Raw genomic sequence first — 24,480 nt, forward strand, 5'->3', positions numbered from 1 at the left:
GGAGTCCGCGCGGATGGGTACCACCGCCCTGCCTATTTCTACCGTGAAGCAGTAATGCGTTTCGGCTTGAAGGATGGGGCAGCCGTTGTAACTATACTGAGACCTCAGAACTTGTATCTCAAGGTGGGTGGCGCATTTACGTTGTGGATGTCTATGGGCTCCAGTAACCACTTAACACTAGGTGGGCTGTGAGCTCGTCCACCCACCTAAGCAACAAAAAAAAAAAAACGCACATAAAATGAAAATATTAAGAAGCGCATTCATGCTCACAAATGAATACTGTTTTATTTTTAAATTTTGGTAGCATCACCGGCTCCGTTTTCAGGAATCATTGATATTGTTAGGTCGGAGAATTTATGCGTTGCAATATTTTATTAAGTAAGACCAGCTGAAGGCCTAAAACCAATACATCTTTAAGCTCCTACAGTGAAGAAAACTTGGATAAGACACTATCAAACAACACAGATTTTTTTGAAATACAAATTCATCCACTTTTGCGTAATAACACGTAAACAAATGCTTACAATCCGCAGATAGCATTCCAAGTGATATTAAAACTCATAACTTTTCTCAAATCACTCTGGCGTTACCTAATCCATGTAAAAATGGCGTCACAGAATTTTCTCGATATCCAGGTTCATTGTGTTTTCAAGTTCATTAAATTTTATTTGCACTACATTAGAAAGTGTTCAAACGTAACTTTCAATTTGATTAGCGCAATTTACATGTATCTGTGAGGATTTACGACACCAGAACTTTGTGGTAGTTCGTTCATTATGTCATTGTCACTGTCGACGGTTTAAAGGGAGGGTACATGCGGCGCGGATTTCAAAAAAGCAAATATATTATTGCCATTCAAATACTGGTTGGACTCTATAGATTTGCATATAAGTTTAAAATGTATCCGAAAATTATTATTTTATTTATTATTTTGACGTCGATAGCTGTATTTTGTGAGGGGTCTGAAGAAATAGAGGCGCGTGGAAAGAAAAAGAAGATAGCGTTGTTCGGTAAGTTACTTTTTAATAATCACTACATAGTATAAAACAAAGTCGCTTTCTCTGTCCCTATATCTGTCTGTACCTGTGTATCCTTAAATCTTTAAAACTACGCAACGGATTTTGATGCGGTCTTTTTTAATAGATAGAGTGATTGAAGAGGAAGGTTTATATGTACAATAACATCCATTAAATAGTGGAAAAATCAATAATAAATTACAGTTTCCGAAGCGAAGCGAGGGTGGCTAGTCTATAATAGATAGGTAGATACGCATGTGGTCTCACCTATGTTCAATTGTTAATTTTCTAGAGTCCTGGCTTCTCGTTCAAATTGTTTTCCTACGGTCCTAGCAGGATCGATCCAATTGGTTTTAGAGGTTGATCCTGATAGGGAAACGTTTTGGCTGATCAAATAACCCCAATACGAGTTTCAAGTACAGCTCTTATTTTAAAATAGCTGTTTTTTTTGTTACTGTCTTTTTTGGACGTAGTAGATTTTGATATCATGAGAGGTGATATTTATTTATTTATTAGACTTCGTGTAAAATTTACATAGGCGGACTTAATGCCTAAGGCATTTAACCAAAGGTAGTGCAGAGTAAATAATGGTAGGTGCAATGGAATTTATAATACATTACAAATACATATACAAAACACATATAAGCATAAATATATATACAAATATACACAAATACATATCGACGCTTGAAAGGCAAACATGACTAAGCGACAATGCGTGAACTTTACAGTAGACTAATTTGAAGTTGAAATACCTGAAAAAAATTATATTTTAACGAATCTAGCTGTAGGATTGAAATCATTTTAATAGACCTAGAAATATTTTTTTTTTGCGCATCGAATATGGTTATTGCCTATCATTTATGTACAAAGCAGTTATTGTCGCTTAGTCACGTTTCCCTTTCAGGCGATATACACATATGCATACATACATATTTTTATTTAGTCTAAGTCTTTTAGTTTAGTTTTGTTTCTAGGTCCTTGGGGATGTTTCTTCATCTTTGAAGGAAAATAAATACTGTCCCCTCACATTAGGTAATGATGCCATCATTAAACGACCTTTTTGTTTCCAGTTTACTTTGCTGATATAGTAATAAAGAAGATATTCGTTCTGAAGCTGATCTACGCTTTCGTCTTCTGGGTCGTGCTCCACAAAGCGGGGTACTTCCTCTCCTGGTTCGCTAGCTACATCAAAGAGCAGAAACACGAGTATCACGATCATCATGACCACCACGAGTACGCTCATCACGACTATGGACCTAATTACGGACCTTATAGGAAGCAGGGTGATGGTTATAGATTACGATAGAGTTGTGTAGTTTGATGCATGAGTTGAACTGTATTTTAGATGTGTAATTCTGTTAAATTCGTTCATTACGCCTTGACTTGAATCGTCTGTGGAAAAATGAAATAAATAAAGTACGTATTAAAAAGTAGAACATTGCGGATTTAGCGCTGGGTCAGCGCGAGTTTGCTTAATAGAATTACACTTCAGATAAGAGATTGTGATTTTTAGCGATATAATGTTTATTAAATTATTGAAATATATGTTAAGTATTTATTGTATTTGATTGTTGATATTGGGTAATCACTATAATAACTATGAACCAGGTTATTATCCTGATCCATCACGTGATTTTAATACCCGTCCAGAAACACTGATAGTCGCGCGGTTCCGAAACTGGGCCAATTCAAAATAGTGGGAACAGCCATTATTCCTGTTCGGAGTGTTTACAAAATCTCATGAATAATATAACTTGAATGTCCTCACTCATGATGAGCCATGACATGCCATCAAAGTCTCGGTCGTATGTTATTTTATAACAGATGTCCTATTGCTTTCATTACTGAAACAGACAGAACAGACCAGACCAGACCAAGACCTGTCTGTACAGGTAACAATTCGCCCAACCACCAGTTAAAAGTTGCCAGTGTTTCTGTATACAAGAACAACATATTTTCTTTATCATTGCATTATTATCTCAGCCTAATATGAGTCGTGACTATGAGATGAAACATAAAATACTCATATAGCCTAGTCAGCCTATTTCCAAGTCATACTTAACTCATTTCTCAACCGACCTAACCGGAATCAAATCGACTAAAAATACGCGTCATATAAGAAGACATGAATTTTCACTAATACCTTGTACACCGCATCTGCTTACAATACGTATAAAGAAGTAAGTTGGAACGTATACTAGGAACTTTGTTTGTTTAACAGCTTTTATTGTGGCATTGTAACCTTATCGCTGAGTTGGCAACGAATTTACGTACAGAATTTTACGATGCTTTAAAACATTTAAAAGTCCCTTTTACATTCAGAACGCGCATGTAAATTGCGATCAGAGTAAATTTGAATAATTTTGTTTCTTTTTTTTTATGAAATGGTTCTTGGAGCACGCCAAGCGCTTCCACATATCACGTCAGCGTGATTAACTGACGACTTAATCAATAGAAAACAAATCTTCAATACGTCCAGAAAAGAGAGGGTAGTTAAAATTAAATCTCAACACAAAAGAATCACGTTACGGTTCATGACGTCACCGCGTCGTAATCGAAAACATTTCCAGCCTTAGGCCTAGGCCGCACTACGGTTTTTTCCCGGGAGCGGTTAACCGCTATAACCGCGAAACCGCTTAAGACGCACACACTACAATTATTAACCGCGAATTCGCCCGCGATTTTCACAGTTTGAAGATGGATAAATTTCAAAAGAGCAGTATGTAGTGTTGTTCTGGTACTAAGAAATAGAAAAAAAGACAACGTAAATTTCACATATATTGGGTCCATCCACCTACTAGCCCTAGATGGTTTCTTTCATAAGAAATATCAACATTTTAGAAAACACCCAGAGAAATTTTTCAATTACTATCGGATGTCAGTAGCCAGTCTCATGGAAACAAAATTTCGCAAATGTATTTGACATTTCAAAAAACCTCCCGCGGTTACGCATAGTGCGTGCACGGATACCTAGTTCTATGGATAAAAAAATTTGTTGCGGTTTTTTTCCGCGACAATTTTGTAACATTTCGCGGTTTTAAAATCAGTCGCAGGAAAGACCCGCAAGTGCGGCAGCGTGTATTCGTTTTCGTGTTTCTTAAACTCACACGGTTAATAACCGCTGCGGTTTCACCGTAGTGCGGCCTAGGCCTAAAACGCTATTGCCAAAAGAAGAAAAATAAAACCAGCCTAATGCTTCAAAATCTCTAGTTTATATCAGAATAAGTACAGTCGAAATAACAATAATCAGAATCAATATTCCGATAACGCTGAAACATTTCTACGTATTGAGCTCGCACGGGTTGCAAAACTGACCGACTATTTCCGCTGCAAAGCAATTTCCGTGTTAAAGGTCAGGATAGCCGTTATTTCGAGTAGCCTATCCTAGTTTTTGGAATATTCCTAAGTTTGCATAGCTTCGGTTTTTTGAGTGCTTTTAAGCGTTTCTATGAGTCCACAGACTCCACCCATCTAAGCAATAAAAAAAAAAGACAAAGATAACAGGCAAAACTTTATTAAGCAATAAAAAGTTTGTATTTTTAACGAAAATAAATTAGCATGCTCGTTTTTCATTATAAATCCTAATTAAGGATAATATTTTCACCCAGCCAGCGTTGTTTTTTTTTTGTTTTTTTTTAATTGCTTAGATTAGTGGACGAGCTCATAGCCCACCTGGCCCACCTGGGCCCACCCAGGGCCGTGGTACCTACCCGCGTGGACTCACAAGAGGTCCTACCACCAGTGAATATTCCTATGAAGGTGGGTTCACCTTATTCACCTTAAGACATTATATTATAGTTATTGGATCTCCCGGATCTAATTAACCCATAGATGTAACCCACTGAGTATGTCTCCGAATCTTCTCAATGGGCCAAGATTCTGATTCGGTGGTAGATTCAGCGAACCACTGCTCTTACTAGAACCAAGGAGAGTTGGTATCTCTCAGATTGAGTCCGTAAGCTCACCTGCCAAGTGAGGAGCTAGAATAGCTCCTAAGGTTACCGGAGATGAGGTATGAAAAAAAAAAAAAGAAAAAATAATAATAATAATAATAATAATAATAATGGTAGCAGCGATTGCATTTTATAACAGCTTACGTTTGAAATCAGGACGAATAACGGTGTATTTGTAGAAATAGGCATAGTGGTATAACGTGTACCTTACTGTTCCGGAGTGTTTTATTATTTGTAGCTTTATGTGTTTTTGCTGTCGACGATTTGCTACCAGAAGGTTCTTGGTTACTTTGGTTTGCTCGACGGTCACCAGACAACCTTGAAATATTGATTGTGGTGGGCAAGGCAGAAGGGAAAAGACCCGCCGGCCGGGCGTTGATCGGATCAGAAAACTGCGCTCACTGGACTCTCTGTTGCGAACAGCCTGAGAGAAGCCGAAAACCGAAGCAAATGGAAGCTGATGGTACAAAGAGCCACAAAGGGCTTTCAGGGACACGACCTTCAGCAATGAAGTATTCGACTAAGGAGAAGAAGAAGTGTTCTTTTTCTCAGTCAGACACTCTTGTTAAAGTGGTTGTGGTTTGGCTGACGATGTACATGCAGAAGTATTTGGTAGGTCGCCCGTGTTTTCGAGGATTGCCTTACTGGCAACTTCCAGATCTGAGGGTTTGAAGCGTTTCGAAACTCAATTTCGTATGTATTATAATTTAAATCCAGGTTCTTAACTGACAAAAAACAAGACGGAAGTTTTTATTATTGCTTGCTCACGGCCCACCTGGTGTTACGTGGTAACTTGCGCCCATAGACATATACAACGTAAGCGCCGTCACCCACGAGCCATGAGTTAAAAGGTCTCAGTTTTAACAGTACAACGGCTGCCTCACCCATTACTGCTTGACGACAGAAATAGGCGGGGCAGTGGTACCTACCCTTGCCGGCTCACAAGACGTCCAGTAATCAAAGTCGAGATTTAACATGAAAACAATAAATCTGCGTACTGATTCGCAACGTGAACTTTAATGCAGCCGTGTCAATAAAAAAACCCTGGCGCGATGTGGATTCCCAATGTGCTGCTATGCGAATCGTTTTTCATCGGATCAACTCCGTATAATTTGTGAGGCTGCAATACGTGGTGCGGTCTCGTTTATTGCTCTTTGACGGATTTTCAATACTGCAGGCCCGGTGTACGGATTGAGCGAGAGTTTCTGCTTGAAATCGATTCGCTGTTGAGGTGGTAGGACTTCTTGTGAGTCCGCGCGGGTAGCTACCACCGCCCTGCTTATTTCGGCCGTGAAGCAGTCATGCGTTTCGGTTTGAAGGGTGGGGCAGTCGTTGTAACTATATTTTATGTCTATGGGCTCCAGTAACCACTTAACATCAGGTGGGCTGTGAGCTCGTCCACCCATTCAAGCAATAAATAAAAAGATATTGTTTTGTTAAATAAGCACACGGGGCTCACTTGGTTTCAAGAGGTTACTATAGCCCAAGAATATTATGATGTAGATAAACTGACCTGACCCGACCTGACCTCTGGGAAGCTGTCAACATTAACACTGGCAGTCTAAAGTTTTCGCGCCAGTACTAGGTAGTATTGCGATATACTCTTTAAGCAATTGGCTTATCGATAATATTTTCTGAATAAAAACCGCCTATCGCGAGCCGTGCAATATGATGTGTGTCACCTTAAAATTTTCTAGAAAAAAATTAAGCAAAAGCCATTAAATCTCTTTCTATTTGAATTCCTCGATACAATCCTGTTACTGCAGTGAAAATCCAGTTCGATGCTACAGTTGTCAGCGTTAAATTATACATTATCGCGACAGACCCACGCTACAATAGCGCCATTGATTTTGCCGGTGGCTCCATAAATAGCTGAACGTTTCAAAAACCATGGACAATAACTTTCGTAGAACAATAACTCGAAGTGGGCCATGTGCTATGTTCTGTTTAAGACTTTAATACTACATTACTAGAAATTTAGAAAAACAATAACATTCACTCTATTTCCCTAACAGGGTTAAGGAAATTTAGTGCGTTCGTAAATAAAGCAGTATTTGTTGGCGCCGTTGCGATGAGATGCTGGATTGGTGCAAGGCTTATCTAAATAAAAGTGGACTATATTTATAACTGGTATATTTAATCGGATTAAAGTTTGTACAGTTTTACGGGACCAACAATGATTATGCATTTTTCTTTGATGCACGTCGTTTTATTTTGAAAGTCCACGCCTCTCCCCCGTATCCGCCGCGGTGAGGAAAATAGGGTTGCTAAATTTCCAACAGTATTATTAAGCTTTAAAGTCCTCGTTAGGCTCAAAATATCAGTGGCTTGATACCTTCGAACACAAAATGAGAGCTGATGATGGTTTTGAATTTGAAGATGCATAAGTCAAGACTGTAGGAATATAAATAGATGACTTCAACCGGGACCAGAAACGAGCGAATTAACCCACAGAGACAGCCCACTGAATTTCTCACCGGATTTCCTCAGTGGGTCGCGCTTCCGATCCGGTGGTAGATTCTGCGAAGCACTGCTCTTGCTAGGGCTAGTGTTAGCATCACTCCGTCTTGAGACCCGTGAGCTTACCAACACGTTAGGGCGAAGCTGATATAGCCTCTCAAGGCTATATCAGACAAGGCCTGAAAGTAGGAAAAAAAAGACCAGAAACAAACCGTTAGCAAAAAAAAATTTGCTGCTTTTGTTTATTATGTTAATTATTCTTTTTTTATTACTTCTCTTCAATATGGAAACACATTAAATTTACATACCGGGCTACTGATACCTACTTTACATACTGATAATTAAATTCTCCATTTCATTAATTTTCATTGTGTTTTTGACAGTAATGTGAATTACGCGGGCGAAATGTGACGTCATTTTATGCGGATAAAATAGAGGTGCATTTTGGGGGTTTCATTAGAACTCCAATGTTAAAAGAAAACTCTAGGCTACCTTAATAAAGTTACGGTTTTTCCACGTCGTTCGTTTTTACTGGTGGTAGGAGCTCTTGTGAGTCCGCACGAGTAGGTACCACCGCCCTGTCTATTTCTGCCGTAAAGCAGCAATGCGTTTCGGTTCGAAGGGTGGGGCAGCCGTTTTAACTATACTTGAGACCTTAGAACTTATATCTCAAGGTGGGTGGCGCATTTACGTTGTAGATGTCTATAGGCTTCAGTAACCACTTAACACCAGGTGAGCTGTGAGCTTGTCCACCCATATAAGCAATAAAAAAAATAGTTTTCGTGACAAATAGACTGCGTCATATCCACTAGAAATCATTTTACACTTCGAGTCATTAAGGATCAATAACTGCTAATCATGAATACTGTAGATAGCACAGGTAAGCATTGCGTGAAATATAAACATGAAAACTGTATTAGTTCTGTTTTTGAAGAATGAGCCCGTTACGAAAATAAAACAATACGTATAGTCAACTCAATATAAATTCTCCTATTGTTTGTTTGGTTCCTAAAGTTCCGGGGTCAAGCATTTTTCTCTCGGAAATCCTCGAAACAATGCTATTTCCATAATACGAGTATTTCCCAATAAAAAGGCTTTGCTAAAGCCCTGGTACGTACCGGTACACACAGGTTATAGTTCGCTAAAGCGGGTGCTCGCCGTGCTCATAATCCATTAAAACTTCTCCAATATTTAGTTGCCAATTAATTAACAAATTTAATTGAATCACTTCATGTATTCTAGTCCCTAACTTGATGATTGTTTTCACATACAGGTAACATATAGGTTTATACATTATAATATGTTTTGAAGAAAAAGTAAAAGTGTATTTTTTTCAATGAGTCTGCGTGAAACATTTATTTCTGCAAAAAGTCTTGGATTGTGTAATAATAAAATTCGCTGCCATACTCCTCAATTTAACTTTTGCAATATTTAAAGGTTCAAACGCGTCCCCAAAATTTAATACAGTTTTTGTTTTATTTCATACATCAGAATCGTTCCAACCTAAGGTTAGTAAATAAATATTACTTCTCCCCAAGTCCCCACATGACTATGGGCCATATAATCTTGGCGAACTAGGAGGACCTTTGGCCATTTTATATAAATTAAGGCTATCCATAAACTTGCGGTATGACAAAGAAGAATGTGGACAGATAATAAGATAAAGGTGTTAGGGACTTGGTACCCGTGCTGGAATCATGGTCCAGACGGCTGGCTGATCCTTCGGCTGGTCGTAGGACCGTCGAGGCGATTCGCCCGGTCTTTGTGGATTGGGTGAATCGTGACAGAGGACGCCTCACTTTCCGGCTCACGCAGGTGCTCACTGGGCATGGTTGTTTCGGTGAGTTCCTGCACCGGAACCGACTTGGGCACGGCAGAGCATACGCTCGTCGCCTGCCCCGCATGGGAGGGGTGGCGCCGTGTCCTCGTCGCAAAAATAGGAAACGACTTGTCGTTGCCGAGTGTTGTGGCATCGATGCTCGGCGACAATGAGTCGTGGAAGGCGATGCTCGACTCGAGATGGTGCGCTCGCAGAAGGAGGCGACGGGGCGCGTGAGAGACGCACAATCCCGCCGCCGTCGAGCGGGGGCCAGGGAGGCGGATGTCGCCCAAGCCCTGGCCCTCTAAGTGTTTCGGGTCTCCCTCACATGTCGGTCTGGGGACCGGCGAGGGGGGCCTAAGAAGACGACGTGCAAACTGCTCTGCACGCGTTTTCAAGAGCATCCGGGTGATGGAAGGCCGGCTATCCTCGACCCACGCTGGTTCTGGTCCAGCGGCGTATTCCGTAGGATAGCTCACTCTAACTGGCGCTATCTAGGCGGGCTTCGGATCGCCTGCCGACCGAGAGGGCTGGTGGTCGTGGTGCCGACGACCGCCAGCCCGGCGTACCGAGGGGGAGGGTGATGGGAGAGATGTGCTCCGCACTAAACGCTTCACTTTCCCCCTTTGCCTTTTCATGAGTTCTGTCTCATGCGAGGTTTGGACGCTAGTTGTTGAGCGACAAGAGGTTTTAGTCAGTTCGACTCTGATATGCCCCGCCCCTCATCCCCAGTGGAGGGCGAAAATCCGGCGATTTCCTCCTGGCCAAAAAAAAACTTGCTGCTTACCAACAAAACCCAAATGGGGAGTCTGTTCTGAGAGCCTCGCATGGCTGTATGATAACATACAGGATGTGTTTAAATTGTTTCCAGAAACGGAAACTGACAGTAGTGCTAGTGATTCCTGAAATGGAAGCTCTGATTGGTATTTGCGCTTAGTATTGCTAAGAAATGTTGTGAAGGAATGCTGTTTTTCGTTTTCTAGTAGCCGATTCTCGTTACGGTTCCGGTTCCCGTCTCTACACCCTGTATAGTACACAGGTATAAAGGCTCAAATGGCTGAGTACTCGTATGGCCTGACGTGTGGGTCGTTCGCTTGACTCTCGCGTCACATCATAAATTCACATACGACGGTACCGCGATTAAATAAACTTTATGTCTGTTATAAAATGACATGGATTTATTTATTGCAAAGAATCCATAATAAATTTAGATGTGCTACGGATAGCTCGTGGAAACCTTTGCAATTTTATTACATATATGTCTGCGTTGTCTACTATTGGGCAATGGAGGGGGACTCTTTTTCAATACTTAGCCAAAAGACAATTTTCGAGCAATAAGAAGGGTCACAGCATGAACTAATAGGAAAAAGAATCAAAAGACATCGCATCGGAAGAACGATAAGAACATTAACCCCAAACCACTCTCTTCGGCCAGTACCTATATGGGCTAGGTTTTAATTGCCGTGTAGGCAGACGAACATACGGCCCACCTGATGGTGAGTAGTTACCGTCGCTCATGGACGTCAGCAATGCCAGGGGCAGAGCCAAGCCGCTGCCTACAAAGTATCTGAGAGCTAACTTGCGTAACTCCACGATTTTACATCCTCACATAAAATCTATTTGCAATAGCGTCACGTTGGCGGACTCTATGGCTTATGAGCGAAGTAAGCTAACCCCTTGTAATAAGGTGACCGGTGTAGCGATGGGATACGACAACTCACTTATTGCGGCCACCACTAACTACACTCTCGACTTACACAGCAGTCAGCAACCGTCACCAGCACTAACATAAGCAGAAAAATCAGAGGTTATCTACCTACCGAGCTTGACGAAATATTTGAGGTGACACTTAACCCAAAAGGCTTAGTTTGCTGAAGTTCTTGCGGGTTCCTCTCAGCGGGTCGCCATTCCGATCCGATGGTAGATGAAGCAGCTGCCTTTAAACAGCCTTTGGAGGTATTCGGGCAGTTGCTATCAGACTCTACCTCTCCTCGATAGTCCGTGTCCGCCCACCACACTGGTGAATCTGAAAAAACCTCAAGGCAGACACGTAATTGACACCCTAAAAGAATCGAAAACGCATCGCCACAAGTTTGTTACTTAAACCGAATTTTCTCACTGATGAGGTCGGAATGGTCGTTGGTTTTTTAACAGGAGGTTTTACTTGAGCTCCGGCCCACCCAGCAGTTGCATCCAAAGCACGAGCAGAATCCGGCATTTCCTCTTGTACCTATTTCTTAAACAGCTCACTTTAATTGGGAGGCAAACAAATGATCACAGTCACGAAACAGTAGAACGCCTGTATTTTTAATTCAGAGATGGCTGATCGAGGTCACGGCGATCTTAAGCGATTATCGGAGTCCACAGACATCACCACCGAGGCGTGTAGTCGAAATCGTAACTGTATTGTATAATAGATGTCACACTCTTCAAACATGTTTCGGTTTCCTGAAAAAAAAATGTTATTCCCCTCATTATCCCTTTTTATTCTTTCGTTTCAAGGTAGGGTGTACGTTGGAGTGTCTATTACAGCTCAACCGAGTCCGTGAGATATAATGAAGGATTCAATGTCAAAATTATTAACGTGCAAACTAATACTGGTGCAAGGACCTCTTGTGAGTCCACACGGGTAGGTACCACCACCCTGCCTATTTCTGCCGTGAAGCAGTAATGCGTTTCGGTTTGAAGGGTGGGGCAGCCGTTGTAACTACACTGAGACCTTAGAACTTATATCTCAAGGTGGGTGGCGCATTTACGTTGTAGATGTCTATGGGCTACAGTAACCACTTGACACCAGATGGGCTGTGAGCTCGTCCACTCACCTAAGCAATAAAAAAAAAAATAATAATAGTTACAATATATTCTTTGAGGATCGTCTTAATTTAACGATGATTGCCCGTAGGTTTTGTTACCGGGGGGAGAAAAGCGTTATCTCCTCGTTATAACTGTCATAACGTTACTATAACGCCCACACAAATAGGATTATTTTTAAAAAGGATAAGCAGGATCATAAAATACGCGTTGTCTTTTTAGATACGCTATAAGCGGTTAAAGTAGTCATTCGTTAATATTATACGATATATATATATATAACATAGTATATATATAACATAGTTATATAACATAGTTCATATTCTGAGGCTTTTTTTTTCAGAATAGGTACATCTGCGATCTGAGAGTGTTTACAGAATCGAAATTTAATTAATAAATAACTGGAAACAAATCTCGCACGGTTATCCGGCCCTTAATTAGGTTTCCCAATGCTATGATTACCATAGAATGATAAACAATTATTATAGGCTATTAAATATACACGTATATAGATAATAAACACCCAGACAAAGAGAAAACAAATCTGTTCATCACACGAGTTTTACGAGGCGGGAATCGAACCTAGGACCCTAGGTGCAATAGTCAGAACCCCTAATTACTGCACCACCGAGGCACTCAGAAACTGGGTAAGTGAGCTATTTCGATTCTGCTTATCATTACGGATTCTTTGACGTCATCGGTAAGTAAAATATCAGGTGCAGTGGATTTATTAAGTGTTAATTTGTATGAAGCCCAAATAAATCAAATAAAAAAAAAATTATTCAACATATTTATGTCATTTGAAAGTACATACTTGTTGAGCCTCAAAAAGAACTACCGCCAATTCACAAAAATTAGCCTCCGTCCTGAGAAGAACTGGTAAGAAACTCAGCGGGCATGTCCTTTTTTTTTAAACCTTAGATTCTTTTTTTTTAAATATTACATTTTTTTTTTTATATTCCTTTTTACAATGAGCATTATAACGTAACAATTATTACAATATTGAAATGCCCGGAGCGAGCAACTCATTCCCACTTTGTGCAATCTTCTAGTGCAATAGTGAACTTCATGTCCCCATACTATAAGCAAGGCCTGTCTTTTGCTGTGCCCGCAAAGTTAGAATCCATTAGTGCCATAGGTATTTAGTCTTACAGAGGCAAGAAAAAAAAAACGCAAAACTGCTTGGAAAACCTCTTTGAATTCAGAGCTAAAGTATTAAATTCTTACGACTTCACAAATCGATACTTCGGAATCGAAATCGTTTGATAAAGTTTCATACAGACAGTTCTTATCTTTCGCGTAGACAGTTTCGAAATGCAACGGAAGATAGTTACCCGTTTATTTATTTCATTCCGAGATCGTTGAGAAGTTTTAAAATTGGAAATCTCTTTTCACTTTGAAAGTCTATAAAAGAAATGGTGGTAATCGATTTTCACTGTCTGAATGCGCACTAGCATAATGGCTGGTGGCGTATATTTGGATTAGTATCCACTTATGGCACATATATTAACCCATAGACACAGCCCACTGAGTTTTTTTTTATTGCTTAGAAAGGTGGACGTGCTTACAGCCCGCCTGGTGTTAAGTGGTTACTGGAGCCCATAGACATCCACAACGTAAATGCGCCACTCATCTTGAGATATAAGTTCTAAGGTCTCAAGTATAGTTACAACGGCTGTCCCACCATTCAAACCGAAACGCATTACTGCTTCACGGCAGAAATAGGCAGGGCGGTGGTACCCACCCGCGCGGACTCACAAGAGGTCCTACCACCAGTAACAAGTTTCTCGCCGGATCTTCTCAGTGGGTCGCGTTTCCGATCCGGTGGTAGATTCTGCAAAGCACTGCTCTTGCTAGAGCCGGTGTTAGCAACGCCTCCTGGTTTGAGCCCCGAGAGCTCACCTAAACGATAGCGTAACGCTGATATAGCCTGTCAAGGCTATCAGTATAGATAGGAAAAAAAAAACGGCAAGTACTAAATAACTTAACCAAATAACTAAAATAGTATGAATTGGAAACATAAAATGAAATAGTATAAATTAAAATTTTCCTACCGGAAAAAAATGCGCACATAACTAGAATGCTCCGCGAATATTATTAATCTTGAGTAAAGAGGTTAATATAATGGTTACTACTGCTTATAACGAGCATAAATTATTCACTCGTTCCCTCGTTGCTGCGCGTTGGGAGAGGCTGCTATTAAGCTATGAGCGATCAGTTGCTATCGAACAAAAATTTTAAATCTACGAATAAAATATCGCAACGTAAGCATGATTCTCAAAAATCGGAAGGTTGTTTATTGGTTTCGAAAGCAAATGAACGTTTCTGTCTCATGATGACCGGTCAGCGTCACAAAGGAACATCACTTATACCAGAAATACTAATTATTTACAACATAATATGAAATCTGAAAGAAGCTAATTTGCATATCAGTTTTGGCGCTGATCAAACATACTACATATTTTTATATTCAGTACTAAAGCTGTGTGTGGCACGATTTCGCGTATCAACACAATCGTAACCACTGCATTTATCCATACAGCGTCATTATAATTAAAATTACTTTTACGTTTTTAATATCGCATTAATTACTTTCATATACTTTACAGTTTTGGTCAACACGGAGCACTAAAGTGTTATTCGTCGATATTTGACCGGTTTAATAACGCCATAATTTCTATTTTTACATTGTGTTGCAAATTATTTTCCATGCTGAGTTTTCACCACTATTCTGAGCTCTCTTCAACAGCTGTTTCACTGGTCTTGTTAATGTGAAACACTTTAACTATTGCATCTTTTGCGATCGATTGCTATTGAGGTAATGAAATGGCACTGAATCGAATAATTTTTTTTATTAAATTCTCTGCTGTGCTGGCTCATTTCGTCCATTGCTAAGTAATGTACTTGATTCAGTTAAAGCGAAACGCAAAAACGATATTTTACGTTTAAAATTTTCATAATTTAAATGGGTTTCCTCTTGAGCATTATTTGAGCTATGGATTTAAATTTTTGCTCGGTAAATAATTATTTTGGTAATACAGAGAATATGCACTAATTAAAATTGTGAATAGTGTTTGTATTGGTTGGTCAGTGGTTGCTACAACATAATTGTTCCTTATAGTCCTATTTATCCTTATTAAGAGTATTTATGTAAATGAAACTTTGGCCCTTCATTACATTTAAATTTCCCGCGCATACGCTACGACTATCATATATTAATAGTATTATCTATGGTGGACGCTATGTTTATTCTATAATTGGAATTGCTCTCTGGCTTTGAACATTCAAAAAGTTAACGTGCTTTCTTAAAAAATTAAAAAAACTTGCAGATTTAAAAAAAGGTCTAAATATTAAAGCAACAGTTTTCAATGTTGCTTCTCTTTGCAGGTTCGAAAATAATTATAATAATTGTAAGTGTAGAGATAAGTTAATAATAAAATAATAATAATAAATAACTCTTTGCAGAGCAACTTGGTTTTTTGTTTCATTAACAACACATTACATTTATTTTAAAAACAAATATTGTAATGTATATATTATTAGAAAAACAGCAATCCCTGATGTTTTCCTTAGCTCGTTAGTGGTAAAACTGCATTCAGAATACGAAATTTAAAAAAAAACATGCTAAAAATATAGTACTTCACATATTTCATCAAAAAAGGGCTACGTTCTTCTGAAGCAACAAAGACATTCCATGTCCATGAATATTCAAAGGTAGCGAAAGACGTTACGGTGAAATTTTACAGAAATGTCAAAAAAATTTAAATAAAACACACACGTGAAAGTGCAAACAATGAGAAACAGCAGTAATTTATACAGTAATTAGTCGCAGTCAAAGGGAAACGTCTTGTAGGCGATTTGTTTGACTCCTGAAAACAATGGATGACTTTCTTCAGAATATGATTTACGGGTACAGCGTTTTCGTACATAAAGTAGTTTATTTATTTACGAGCGCTCAGTCAAGACGCATCTCTGTCCGACTTTTTAACCTGTGACAACTAGGATCTTACAGAGCACTAGAATTGATAGTAAAATAAGATCTGAAATATGAATTTCATTGAAAGATTCTAAGAAAAAAAGAATTAAAAAAAAAGTTAAAAAATTTTAGAAGTGTATTTATGAATTTCATTGAAAGATTATAAGAAAAGAAAGAAAAAAGAAATAAAGGAAAAAGTTAAAAATTTTTAGAAGTGCATTTCGAAATATTAGATACGATTTTTGATAAATATGTGGAAGAGGATCGCAGTATTGTTGATGTTGGCTGTGTGTTGCTATTGTTTGGAGAATAATGAAATGGCCAAAGAAGAATCTAGAGCCAAGAAAAAGAGGAGTCCCATTAGGCTCATAGGTAAGAGCTTATTGCTATTAAATTCATAGTAAATTTAGTATTTAGAGGGTTAGAAGGATTCTTTGTCACTTCTTGAAGTTAAAATGAAATGTGTCAAATATGCTTCTTTCTTCCCGTGAGCATTTGTGAACGCTCATTGCGTAACTTATGTACACTATTTAAAATTTAGAAAAACTGAGCACAAATAATCGTATCTAGGATTTTCTATGGGCATTCGTGATATTAACATCTTTAAACTAAAACACCAATTAGGAACCTCAAAATTTTTACTACGATTTTATTAGCTTGACGTAATGTGTCTATCATCCATACATGCAACAGGATTTTTCAACGTAATTTTTATCAACTTCAATTAATTTGAAAATACTTTATTAAACTACTTTAGTCCAATATCCAGATTGGTTTATAAAGCTAAGTCATTTATAATATTTTATTTTAATTTTACAAGCTCTCACACTTGCAATCGATAGGATGACGGTAAATTTTATTCTTAACTAGCTGACCCCACAGACTTCGTAGTGCCTCAATCGATAAATAAAAAAACCTAAGCTTTCGTATAAAATAAACTTAAAATTAACAAAAGTAATCCGTCCGACGGGGGACACATAAAAGGAAAAACAAAATTGTTATTTTTATTTAATTCCAAGCATTTTCATATTTATCTACCTTTTAAACCTTCTCTGGACTTTCACAAATATTTCAAGTCCACAATTAGCCAAATCGGTCGAGCCGTTCTCCAGTTTTAGCGAGACTAACGAACAGCAATTCATTTTTATATATAATATAGATTATCGTCATGAAAAGTTTCTTAAAGTTGAAAATTTTCGAATAAAATATTTTTCATCAAATATTGTATCTGTAGCACAGCTGTTGTTTATAAAAAGTAAAGTTCTAGAAATATAGCAAAAAATCGGCGTACAACCAGAAATGTAATATTTTTTCCCAACACGCAATACAAAACACTTAAAAATGTACTGACATGGTAAATCAATAAATTGGTTAACAAGCAATATTCGCGGTCTTGGATGATAGTATAGAACGTCCACCAATAATAAGTAGAAATTTCTATTCTTTTTCTCCACCTTATCCCACTAGGTGGGGTCGGCACAGCTAATTTTTCTTTTCCATTCTCTTCTATCAGCCGTTATCTCAACACTCACTCCTCTCTCTCTCATATCGTCATTCACACACTCCATCCATGTCTTCTTCGGTCGACCTCTTCCCCCTCTACCTTGCACTACCATTTCCATACATCTCCTAGAAGTAGAAATTTGATTTTATTAAAAGTTCAATTATTTAAGTTAGGTTAGTGGTAGCTTATTCATGGTTCATGTTTTATTCCAATACGATAATGTGTATACATAGCCTATATGCGCTGCTGGCTATTTAATAGATAAACTCTTTTCATTCCAGCACTGATACTCCTGTTCATCTTCTCGAAAGTGGCAATCTTCAAAGTGGCATCGTTCTTCATGTTCATGGCGTTCTTCCAGAAGATATTCTACATGGTCGGGTTGGTCCTAAGCTATTTCATGAGGAACCAGCCCTTGCCTATTCCGCCCATGCCGCAGCCGGCCTATGGGGTACCCCAAGACTACAATACGGTCGGGTACAATTATGGGCCTCCCGAACAAGAACCTTTTCCAGAGAACGGGTTGCCCAGCATCGCCGAATTCCGAAAGTCGTTGAGCAATTGGTCCGGTAAATCATAACCAATATTTAATTGGAAAACAGATATACCAGTTCAGCCGCGCTGTTTCCCTTAAATTTTTAATTCCAATATGGATATAATATCTTGTGTTGTTCATTTTACTGGTGGTAGGACCTCTTGTGAGTCCGCGCGGGTAGGTACCACTACCCTGCCTATTTCTGCCGTGAAGCAGTAATGCGTTTCGGTTTGAAGGGTGGAGCAGACGTTGTAACTATACTTGAGACCTTAGAGATTATATCTCAAGGTAGGTGGCGCAGTTACGTCTATGGGCTCCAGTAACCACTTAACACCAGGTGGGCTGTGAGCTCGTCCACCCATCTAAGCAATAAAAAAAACACACACACACAGGAAAAAATATTAATGTATTAGAGCTTAAGTTTTAAATAATTTCCTCGGTGCTGTAAGTCAGGTTAGTCAAGGAATATTAGGATGAAAATGAAGATGAAATGAGCATGACTTTATTGTGCGTACATTGTTATAGTTTTGTTTTAATAGAATTATAAAACAATCAAACTTGAGTTTTGATCAAACTTGAATCGAATTTGAGTTGTTATTAAGCATGAATGATATTTATTCAAGAACGGCAAGATTTATTGGTGGCTAACTTTTTAGTCGAGAATGAAATATACAGTGATTATTATTGCTAACTAGCGCTGCTGGTATAAGTCTGGCTACTGCAACCCATAGGTAAAAATATTTTTATCCCATACCAAAGCCAGTATAAGTTAAACTTCTTAATCTATTCAGCTCAGAGAATATGGTCTCCGAGAACTGGGTGTCTTTTACCTGCACAGCAGCTATATGCAGAGGAGTTTCTACTTCTTCCTAACAGTACTTGTTACCTGATTAGGAGATGGGTATTGTCTCTTGCTGGCTAGTAGTTAGGCTTTCACCTTCGCAAATTACCCTACTATTGGGATCAATGCTGAGAAATTTTCCAGTGTGCGACTCATTGAATCATTTCTGTAGGGCTTTGGTATATAATCCAAGGGCTAAGGTTGAGCGTTGTCGTTCAATTAGTCACGTTTATTTAAACTAAGATATCATATTCGAATCGGCCTAAATTTATTGGACACCTGTATGTTCCGTAGACCTAATTTATTTATTTTTGTAGATTTAATAATTTATTATTTTACTTTTCAATAAAATTATACTTTTAACGTGTTTCGTTTTATTAATACGCTTTTATTAGCTTCAGACGTATCTATGTTAGTATGTAACGGAATCTTTGAACACATGATTTTGACCCCCTTCAAAACGTTGGATTAACTCGAAAATTGGTATACTTATTAAGGACCGATGACACTTCAATATTTAAAAAAAAAATGAAAACATTGAAATTCAACTTAGAAATTAAAAATAAATAATAAATAGTTTAAAAAAAACTAACAAAATACGCTTTTATAGAAAATCCAACTAAAAAAATAGCGTGGGGTTCTTTTCAGGATATTATCAAAATGACCCTTCTACTCATATCTGTAGATCAAATATTTATAACTACTGATACCATGCACCCCACGCTTTTTTAAAATAAAATCTTTTTTTCCTACACTATTTTTAATTTAAATTTATTTTCAATTTTTTAGTTGAATTTTCTATAAAAGCGTATTTTGTTAGTTTTTTTAAAGTATTATTTATTTTTAACTAGCTTTCCGCTTGTGATTTTCGCCTTTACGAATTACATTTTGTATCGCGTGGGCGGAGACCCGTGCTCTGATGTGGAATGAGAAAAATTCACAGGAGTATTATGATATCCGAAATAACCTAAACAAATGCCAAGTTGAAGGGGCAGCAAATAGGGTGGGTATATTTCTCGTAGATCTGTCCTACCACTTGGTCACTGTGGACAGAAAATTTACGAATGGCGACCACGTAACTGGAGGTGTGTGTGGATCTATCTTCCTTAAAGTAGACTGACAGTGGTCTCGAATCCACTAGATTAGGTGTCTGTAATATAAATGTTTTTGTGCTTTAAGTGTCAATGTAGTTTCAGTGGGCGGTCAAGTTTCCGCGTGGTTCCTACGAGCGAAGACGTCGTTAGAGGCTCGGCCCCCAAAAAAAGGTGGTAGTTTACCCATTAATTTCGTATTTACGATGACCACGATAGATAGCCACTTACTTAGGTAATGAGCTATGGATGGTCTTTACATACATTTATAATGAACTCCTTCATGATCGATTTTTCTAGCTGTTCATTTATTATTCGATGAGGAGAGGGATTAGTGGCCCTCCAAATCTACTTTGACTTCCTCAGGATTGAGCTTCTATTGCATTAATAGAACAGTTATCTCATGCTTTACATTGGCAAAATCATTGCCTTAGGCGTTGGAGCCATTTTTTTATTATAAAAAAACGGAAACCTCTGATTACTTCAGTACTCCTTTCTAACTTCGTTTGAGGTAGGACATATCAGAACAAAAGAAATAATACAGTGGAGAGCAAAAAATGTTTATCAAATCGCACTGTGGACTACTGCAGACGTTCTGAAATCTGCTTCGGTAGCGAATGGCGCTATGGTAAAAACAAGATAGTGGGATCATCTCAAAACAATTTGTCAAACCCATGTATTCGTACTAGCTATTTTTGAGCTGGCAATACGAAATCAATAGATACGTTGACAAAATTTGAAGGATCTTTTGGATAACGTCTGAGTTCCCCGAATCGAGTGATGTGATTGATCTGGCTTCGAAATTGTTCGTAACAAGTGCTCAGGACTGATCAATATCGTGCAATAAAAATCAAATTTTTTTTATTGCTAAGATGTGTGGACGAGCTCACAGCCCACCTGGTGTTAAGTTGTTCCTGGAGCCGATAGACATCTACAACGTAAATGCGCGACCCTCCTTGAGATATAAGTTCCAAGGTCTCAAGTATAGTTATAACCCCACCCTTTAAACCGAAACGCATTGCTGCTTCACAGAAATAGGCAGAGCGGTGGTACCTACCCGCGCGGACTCACAAGAGGTCCTACCACCAGTAAACAGTCCGCACAATTTACGTATTTGCACACAGAGTTAAGTCGTTTTCCGTCCGAATAAGTAGTATATTGATTAGTAGCAGAAAACGTTACAGAGCAATTTAAATTCTAACGTTCGTCGAAAACCCTTAACTGTAATTAGTGTAATAAAATGAATAGTTCGTTCCGTTCACTGCTGTAATGACCCTACAATTGTTGTATTTCGCGAACAGTTTTCCCTTGTTCCTATTTACCCTGATAGGGGCGATCGTCCACTGAAAGTGTCCGTGAAAGAGGCACATTGTAATTGTTTACTGAAATGTTTGTGTAAATAGAATAGCGTATTTTTGTTGTTTTGCTACCTGAATTCAAGCCCAAATCAACTTTTTTTTTCCTACCTAAGTTGATAGCCTTGAGAGGCTATATCAGCGGAACCTTAACTAGTAGGTGACCTCATGGGGCTCAAACCTGACGACGTTGCTAACACAAACCCTAGCAAGAGCCGTGCTTCGCAGAATCTACCACCGGATCGGAAACGCAACCCACTGAGAAGATCCGGCGAGAAACTCAGTGGGCTGTGTCTGGGTGCCCAAATCAACCAAACCCAAACATTAATATCAAGAATTCAATGTCTGTAAAGCAAAGGCTCGATAGATTATAACTTCCTAATTACTATATTTTTCTACCATTAGGTCGACTTATGCCTCTATCAATTGTTGAGAAATATATAATTCATATTAAATTAACTTCAAAGTTGTCTCCATATTTATATTTTACTTAGCATAGGCAAGGCGGTGATATCTTAGAAGTAGAATTGGTCAAAAGTACTCCCAGATTTAAAAAAAGAGGGCTATTAAATTCTATTTCACGAACAAATGCATAGTTGTTGCATGCATAGTTGTTGCATGCATAGTTGTTGCATGTTGATATGTAGTATAGATATTTGTTTTTTTTTATTGCTTAGATGGGTGGACGAGCTCATAGCCAATCTGGTGTTAAGTGGTTACTGGAGCCCACAGACATCTACAACGTAAATGCGCCCCCCATCTTGAGATATAAGTTATAAGGTCTCAAGTATAGTTACAACGGCTGCCCCACCCTTCAAGCCGAAACGCATTACTGCTTCATGGGGTGGTGGTACCTACCCGCGCGGACTCACAAGTGGTCCTACCACCTACCAGTAAATGTATATGTTTTTATGTCTATAAAAAAAAACGAAAAGCAAACTAAAGCGTTATTATCGATCATTTAGTGTGCCACACGCCTTAACCCCACAATAAATCCACTAGAGTCCGCACGCGTGTCGGTTCACCGTCGGGTCCCCTCAAACTACAACCGACACTGGTTTTTAATGAACTTTGGCGGTACTCTCAAATTATTTTCGGTTTAATTTAAATGCTATGTTATTTGTAGCGTATTTCATGGATACTGTTTCGGTTGTTGGTCAGAATATTCCTTTTTATTTATTATTGCTTAGATGGGTGGACGAGCTCACAGCCCACCTGGTGTTAAGTGGTTACTGGAGCCCATAGACATCCACAACGTAAATACGCCACCCACCTTGAGATACAAGTTTTAAGGTCTCAAGTATAGTTAGGTACAACGGCTGCCCCACCCTTCAAGCCGAAACGCATTACTGCTTCACGGCAGAAATAGGCAGGGTGGTGGTACCCACCCGCGCGGACTCACAAGAGGTCCTACCACCAGTCATTACGCAAATTATAATTTTGCGGGTTTCATTTTTATTACACGATGTTATTCCTTCACCGTGGAAGTCAATCGTGAACATTTGTTGAGTACCTACGTATTTCATTAGAAAAATTGGTACCCGCCTGCGGGATTCGATCACCGGTGCATCGCTTCAAGACGAATGCACCGGACGTCTTATCCGTTAGGCCACGACGACTAACAACCGTGGTCCGTGAACAGCACCTATCTATAAAAAAGTCCTGCCCCAAAGTCGGTGTTTAAACGAAATGACTTAAATTGAAGAATAGGATTCGCGGATGTAAGTCTGCGCACAGTTTGAAGTCGTCGTGGCCTAAAGGATAAAAAGTCCGGTGCATTCGTATCTAACGATGCACCGGTGTTCGAATCCCGCAGGCGGGTACCAATTATTCTAATGAGATACGTACTCAACAAACGTTCACGATTGACTTCCACGGTGAAGGAATAACATCGTGTAATAAAAATCGAACCCGCAAAATTATAATTTGCGTAATCACTGGTGGTAGGACCTCTTGGGAGTCCGCACGGGTAGATACCACCACTCCGCCTATTTCCGCCGTGAAGCAGTAATGCGTTTCGGTTCGAAGGGTGGGGTAGCCGTTGTAACTATACTGAGACCTCAGAACTTATATCTCAAGGTGGGTGGCACGTTTACGTTGTAGATGTCTATGGGCTCCAGTAGCCACTTAACATCAGGTGGGCTGTGAGCTCGTTCATCCATCTAAGCAATAAAAAAATTAAAAAAATAAAGTTCTCTATCTATATCTACCACTAAGCAATGACTATTTGATTGTAAACTCAAGGCTAATCTTTTTTTTTTTTTTTATAACAACTAAGATCAATCTCAATCAACAATCTTATTTATAGGTTGGCAAAGCCAGTACATTTTTATCTAAATAGTGCTATTTTACTTCGATAAATGTAAGATTTTGACGATTCATTAACTAAGTGAAGATAAAAGGCGTGATTATCATTTGTTATTTCCCCTTTCGAAAACTAATTTCTGGAAGAGTTTCGTGTTCAAAGTGAAAGTGTTTTTGTTGGTAGATTCAAAGGCTCATTTGATCGCATAAATTTTAAGGCCATTTGGAATTAAAAGTCCGCTACATTTAAAAAGGACTGAATATCAAACGTAATGGACATTCACCAGCCAAACCATTTAACTAAATCTACTACAAATTGCTTCAAGATTTTTCTAATGCTATCAGCAATTACATTTAGTACTCCCCTAAGTATTATTCGCGATAGTTAAGTTTCCTGATGAACGTAGTTAAGCTCACTTGTTTACTTAAAAGCAAAAAACTTGCTTCAGTGCAATCTGCATTACTATTGTGTGGTAGGGTAGCCAAGATTTTCTAAAACTTGAAAATATTTTTGTATTGTTTCCCTTTGATATTTACGTAATACATTCACTTTACATAAAATTGTTTTAAACATGAGCTATGCAAAACTTTCAGTGTAACCCGTGCTCGACTCGGCACCTTATTTCGTAGAATGAAACATTAAGATATCTGCAAACTTGTGTTTATGGGTTTATATTTATTTAACAGTATAACGGATTGACTTTATTCTTTATTTTTTGAGATAAAGAGTACACAGGTTTTTATATATACCAGAAAGGTAGCATATGTTTTAATATTTGAATTAACATGGCTATTGAAATCGCAGGGCACAG

At 38.7% G+C, this 24,480-nt stretch overlaps 2 protein-coding genes across 2 annotated transcripts; both read left to right on the forward strand.

Annotated features, from left to right (window-relative positions):
* Positions 1-362: 362 nt before the first annotated feature.
* LOC114247432 (uncharacterized) lies at positions 363-2,658 on the forward strand. Its single transcript, XM_028180404.2, has 2 exons — positions 363-1,010; positions 2,090-2,658. Exons 1-2 carry the CDS (start codon positions 815-817, stop codon positions 2,323-2,325), a joined length of 432 nt encoding a protein of 143 aa, XP_028036205.2. The 5' UTR covers positions 363-814; the 3' UTR covers positions 2,326-2,658.
* Positions 2,659-16,244: 13,586 nt separating this feature from the next.
* On the forward strand, positions 16,245-18,310 carry LOC149503030 (uncharacterized). The gene is made up of 2 exons (XM_089727471.1): positions 16,245-16,410; positions 17,824-18,310. Exons 1-2 carry the CDS (start codon positions 16,290-16,292, stop codon positions 18,120-18,122), a joined length of 420 nt encoding a protein of 139 aa, XP_089583597.1. The 5' UTR covers positions 16,245-16,289; the 3' UTR covers positions 18,123-18,310.
* Positions 18,311-24,480: the final 6,170 nt, after the last annotated feature.

Source organism: Bombyx mandarina, chromosome 05 (genome assembly GCF_030267445.1).
Source record: "Bombyx mandarina strain Sakado chromosome 05, ASM3026744v2".
Classification (NCBI taxonomy): Eukaryota; Metazoa; Arthropoda; class Insecta; order Lepidoptera; family Bombycidae; genus Bombyx; species Bombyx mandarina.

Bases quoted from the DNA above. Each gene is read 5' to 3' on its own strand.
- LOC114247432 (XM_028180404.2), top strand. From the start codon at position 815: ATGCGGCGCGGATTTCAAAAAAGCAAATATATTATTGCCATTCAAATA. The intron at 1,011-2,089 runs GTAAGTTACTTT...TTTTGTTTCCAG, and splicing joins AAAGAAGATAGCGTTGTTCG to TTTACTTTGCTGATATAGTA.
- LOC149503030 (XM_089727471.1), top strand. From the start codon at position 16,290: ATGTGGAAGAGGATCGCAGTATTGTTGATGTTGGCTGTGTGTTGCTAT. The intron at 16,411-17,823 runs GTAAGAGCTTAT...TTTTCATTCCAG, and splicing joins GAGTCCCATTAGGCTCATAG to CACTGATACTCCTGTTCATC.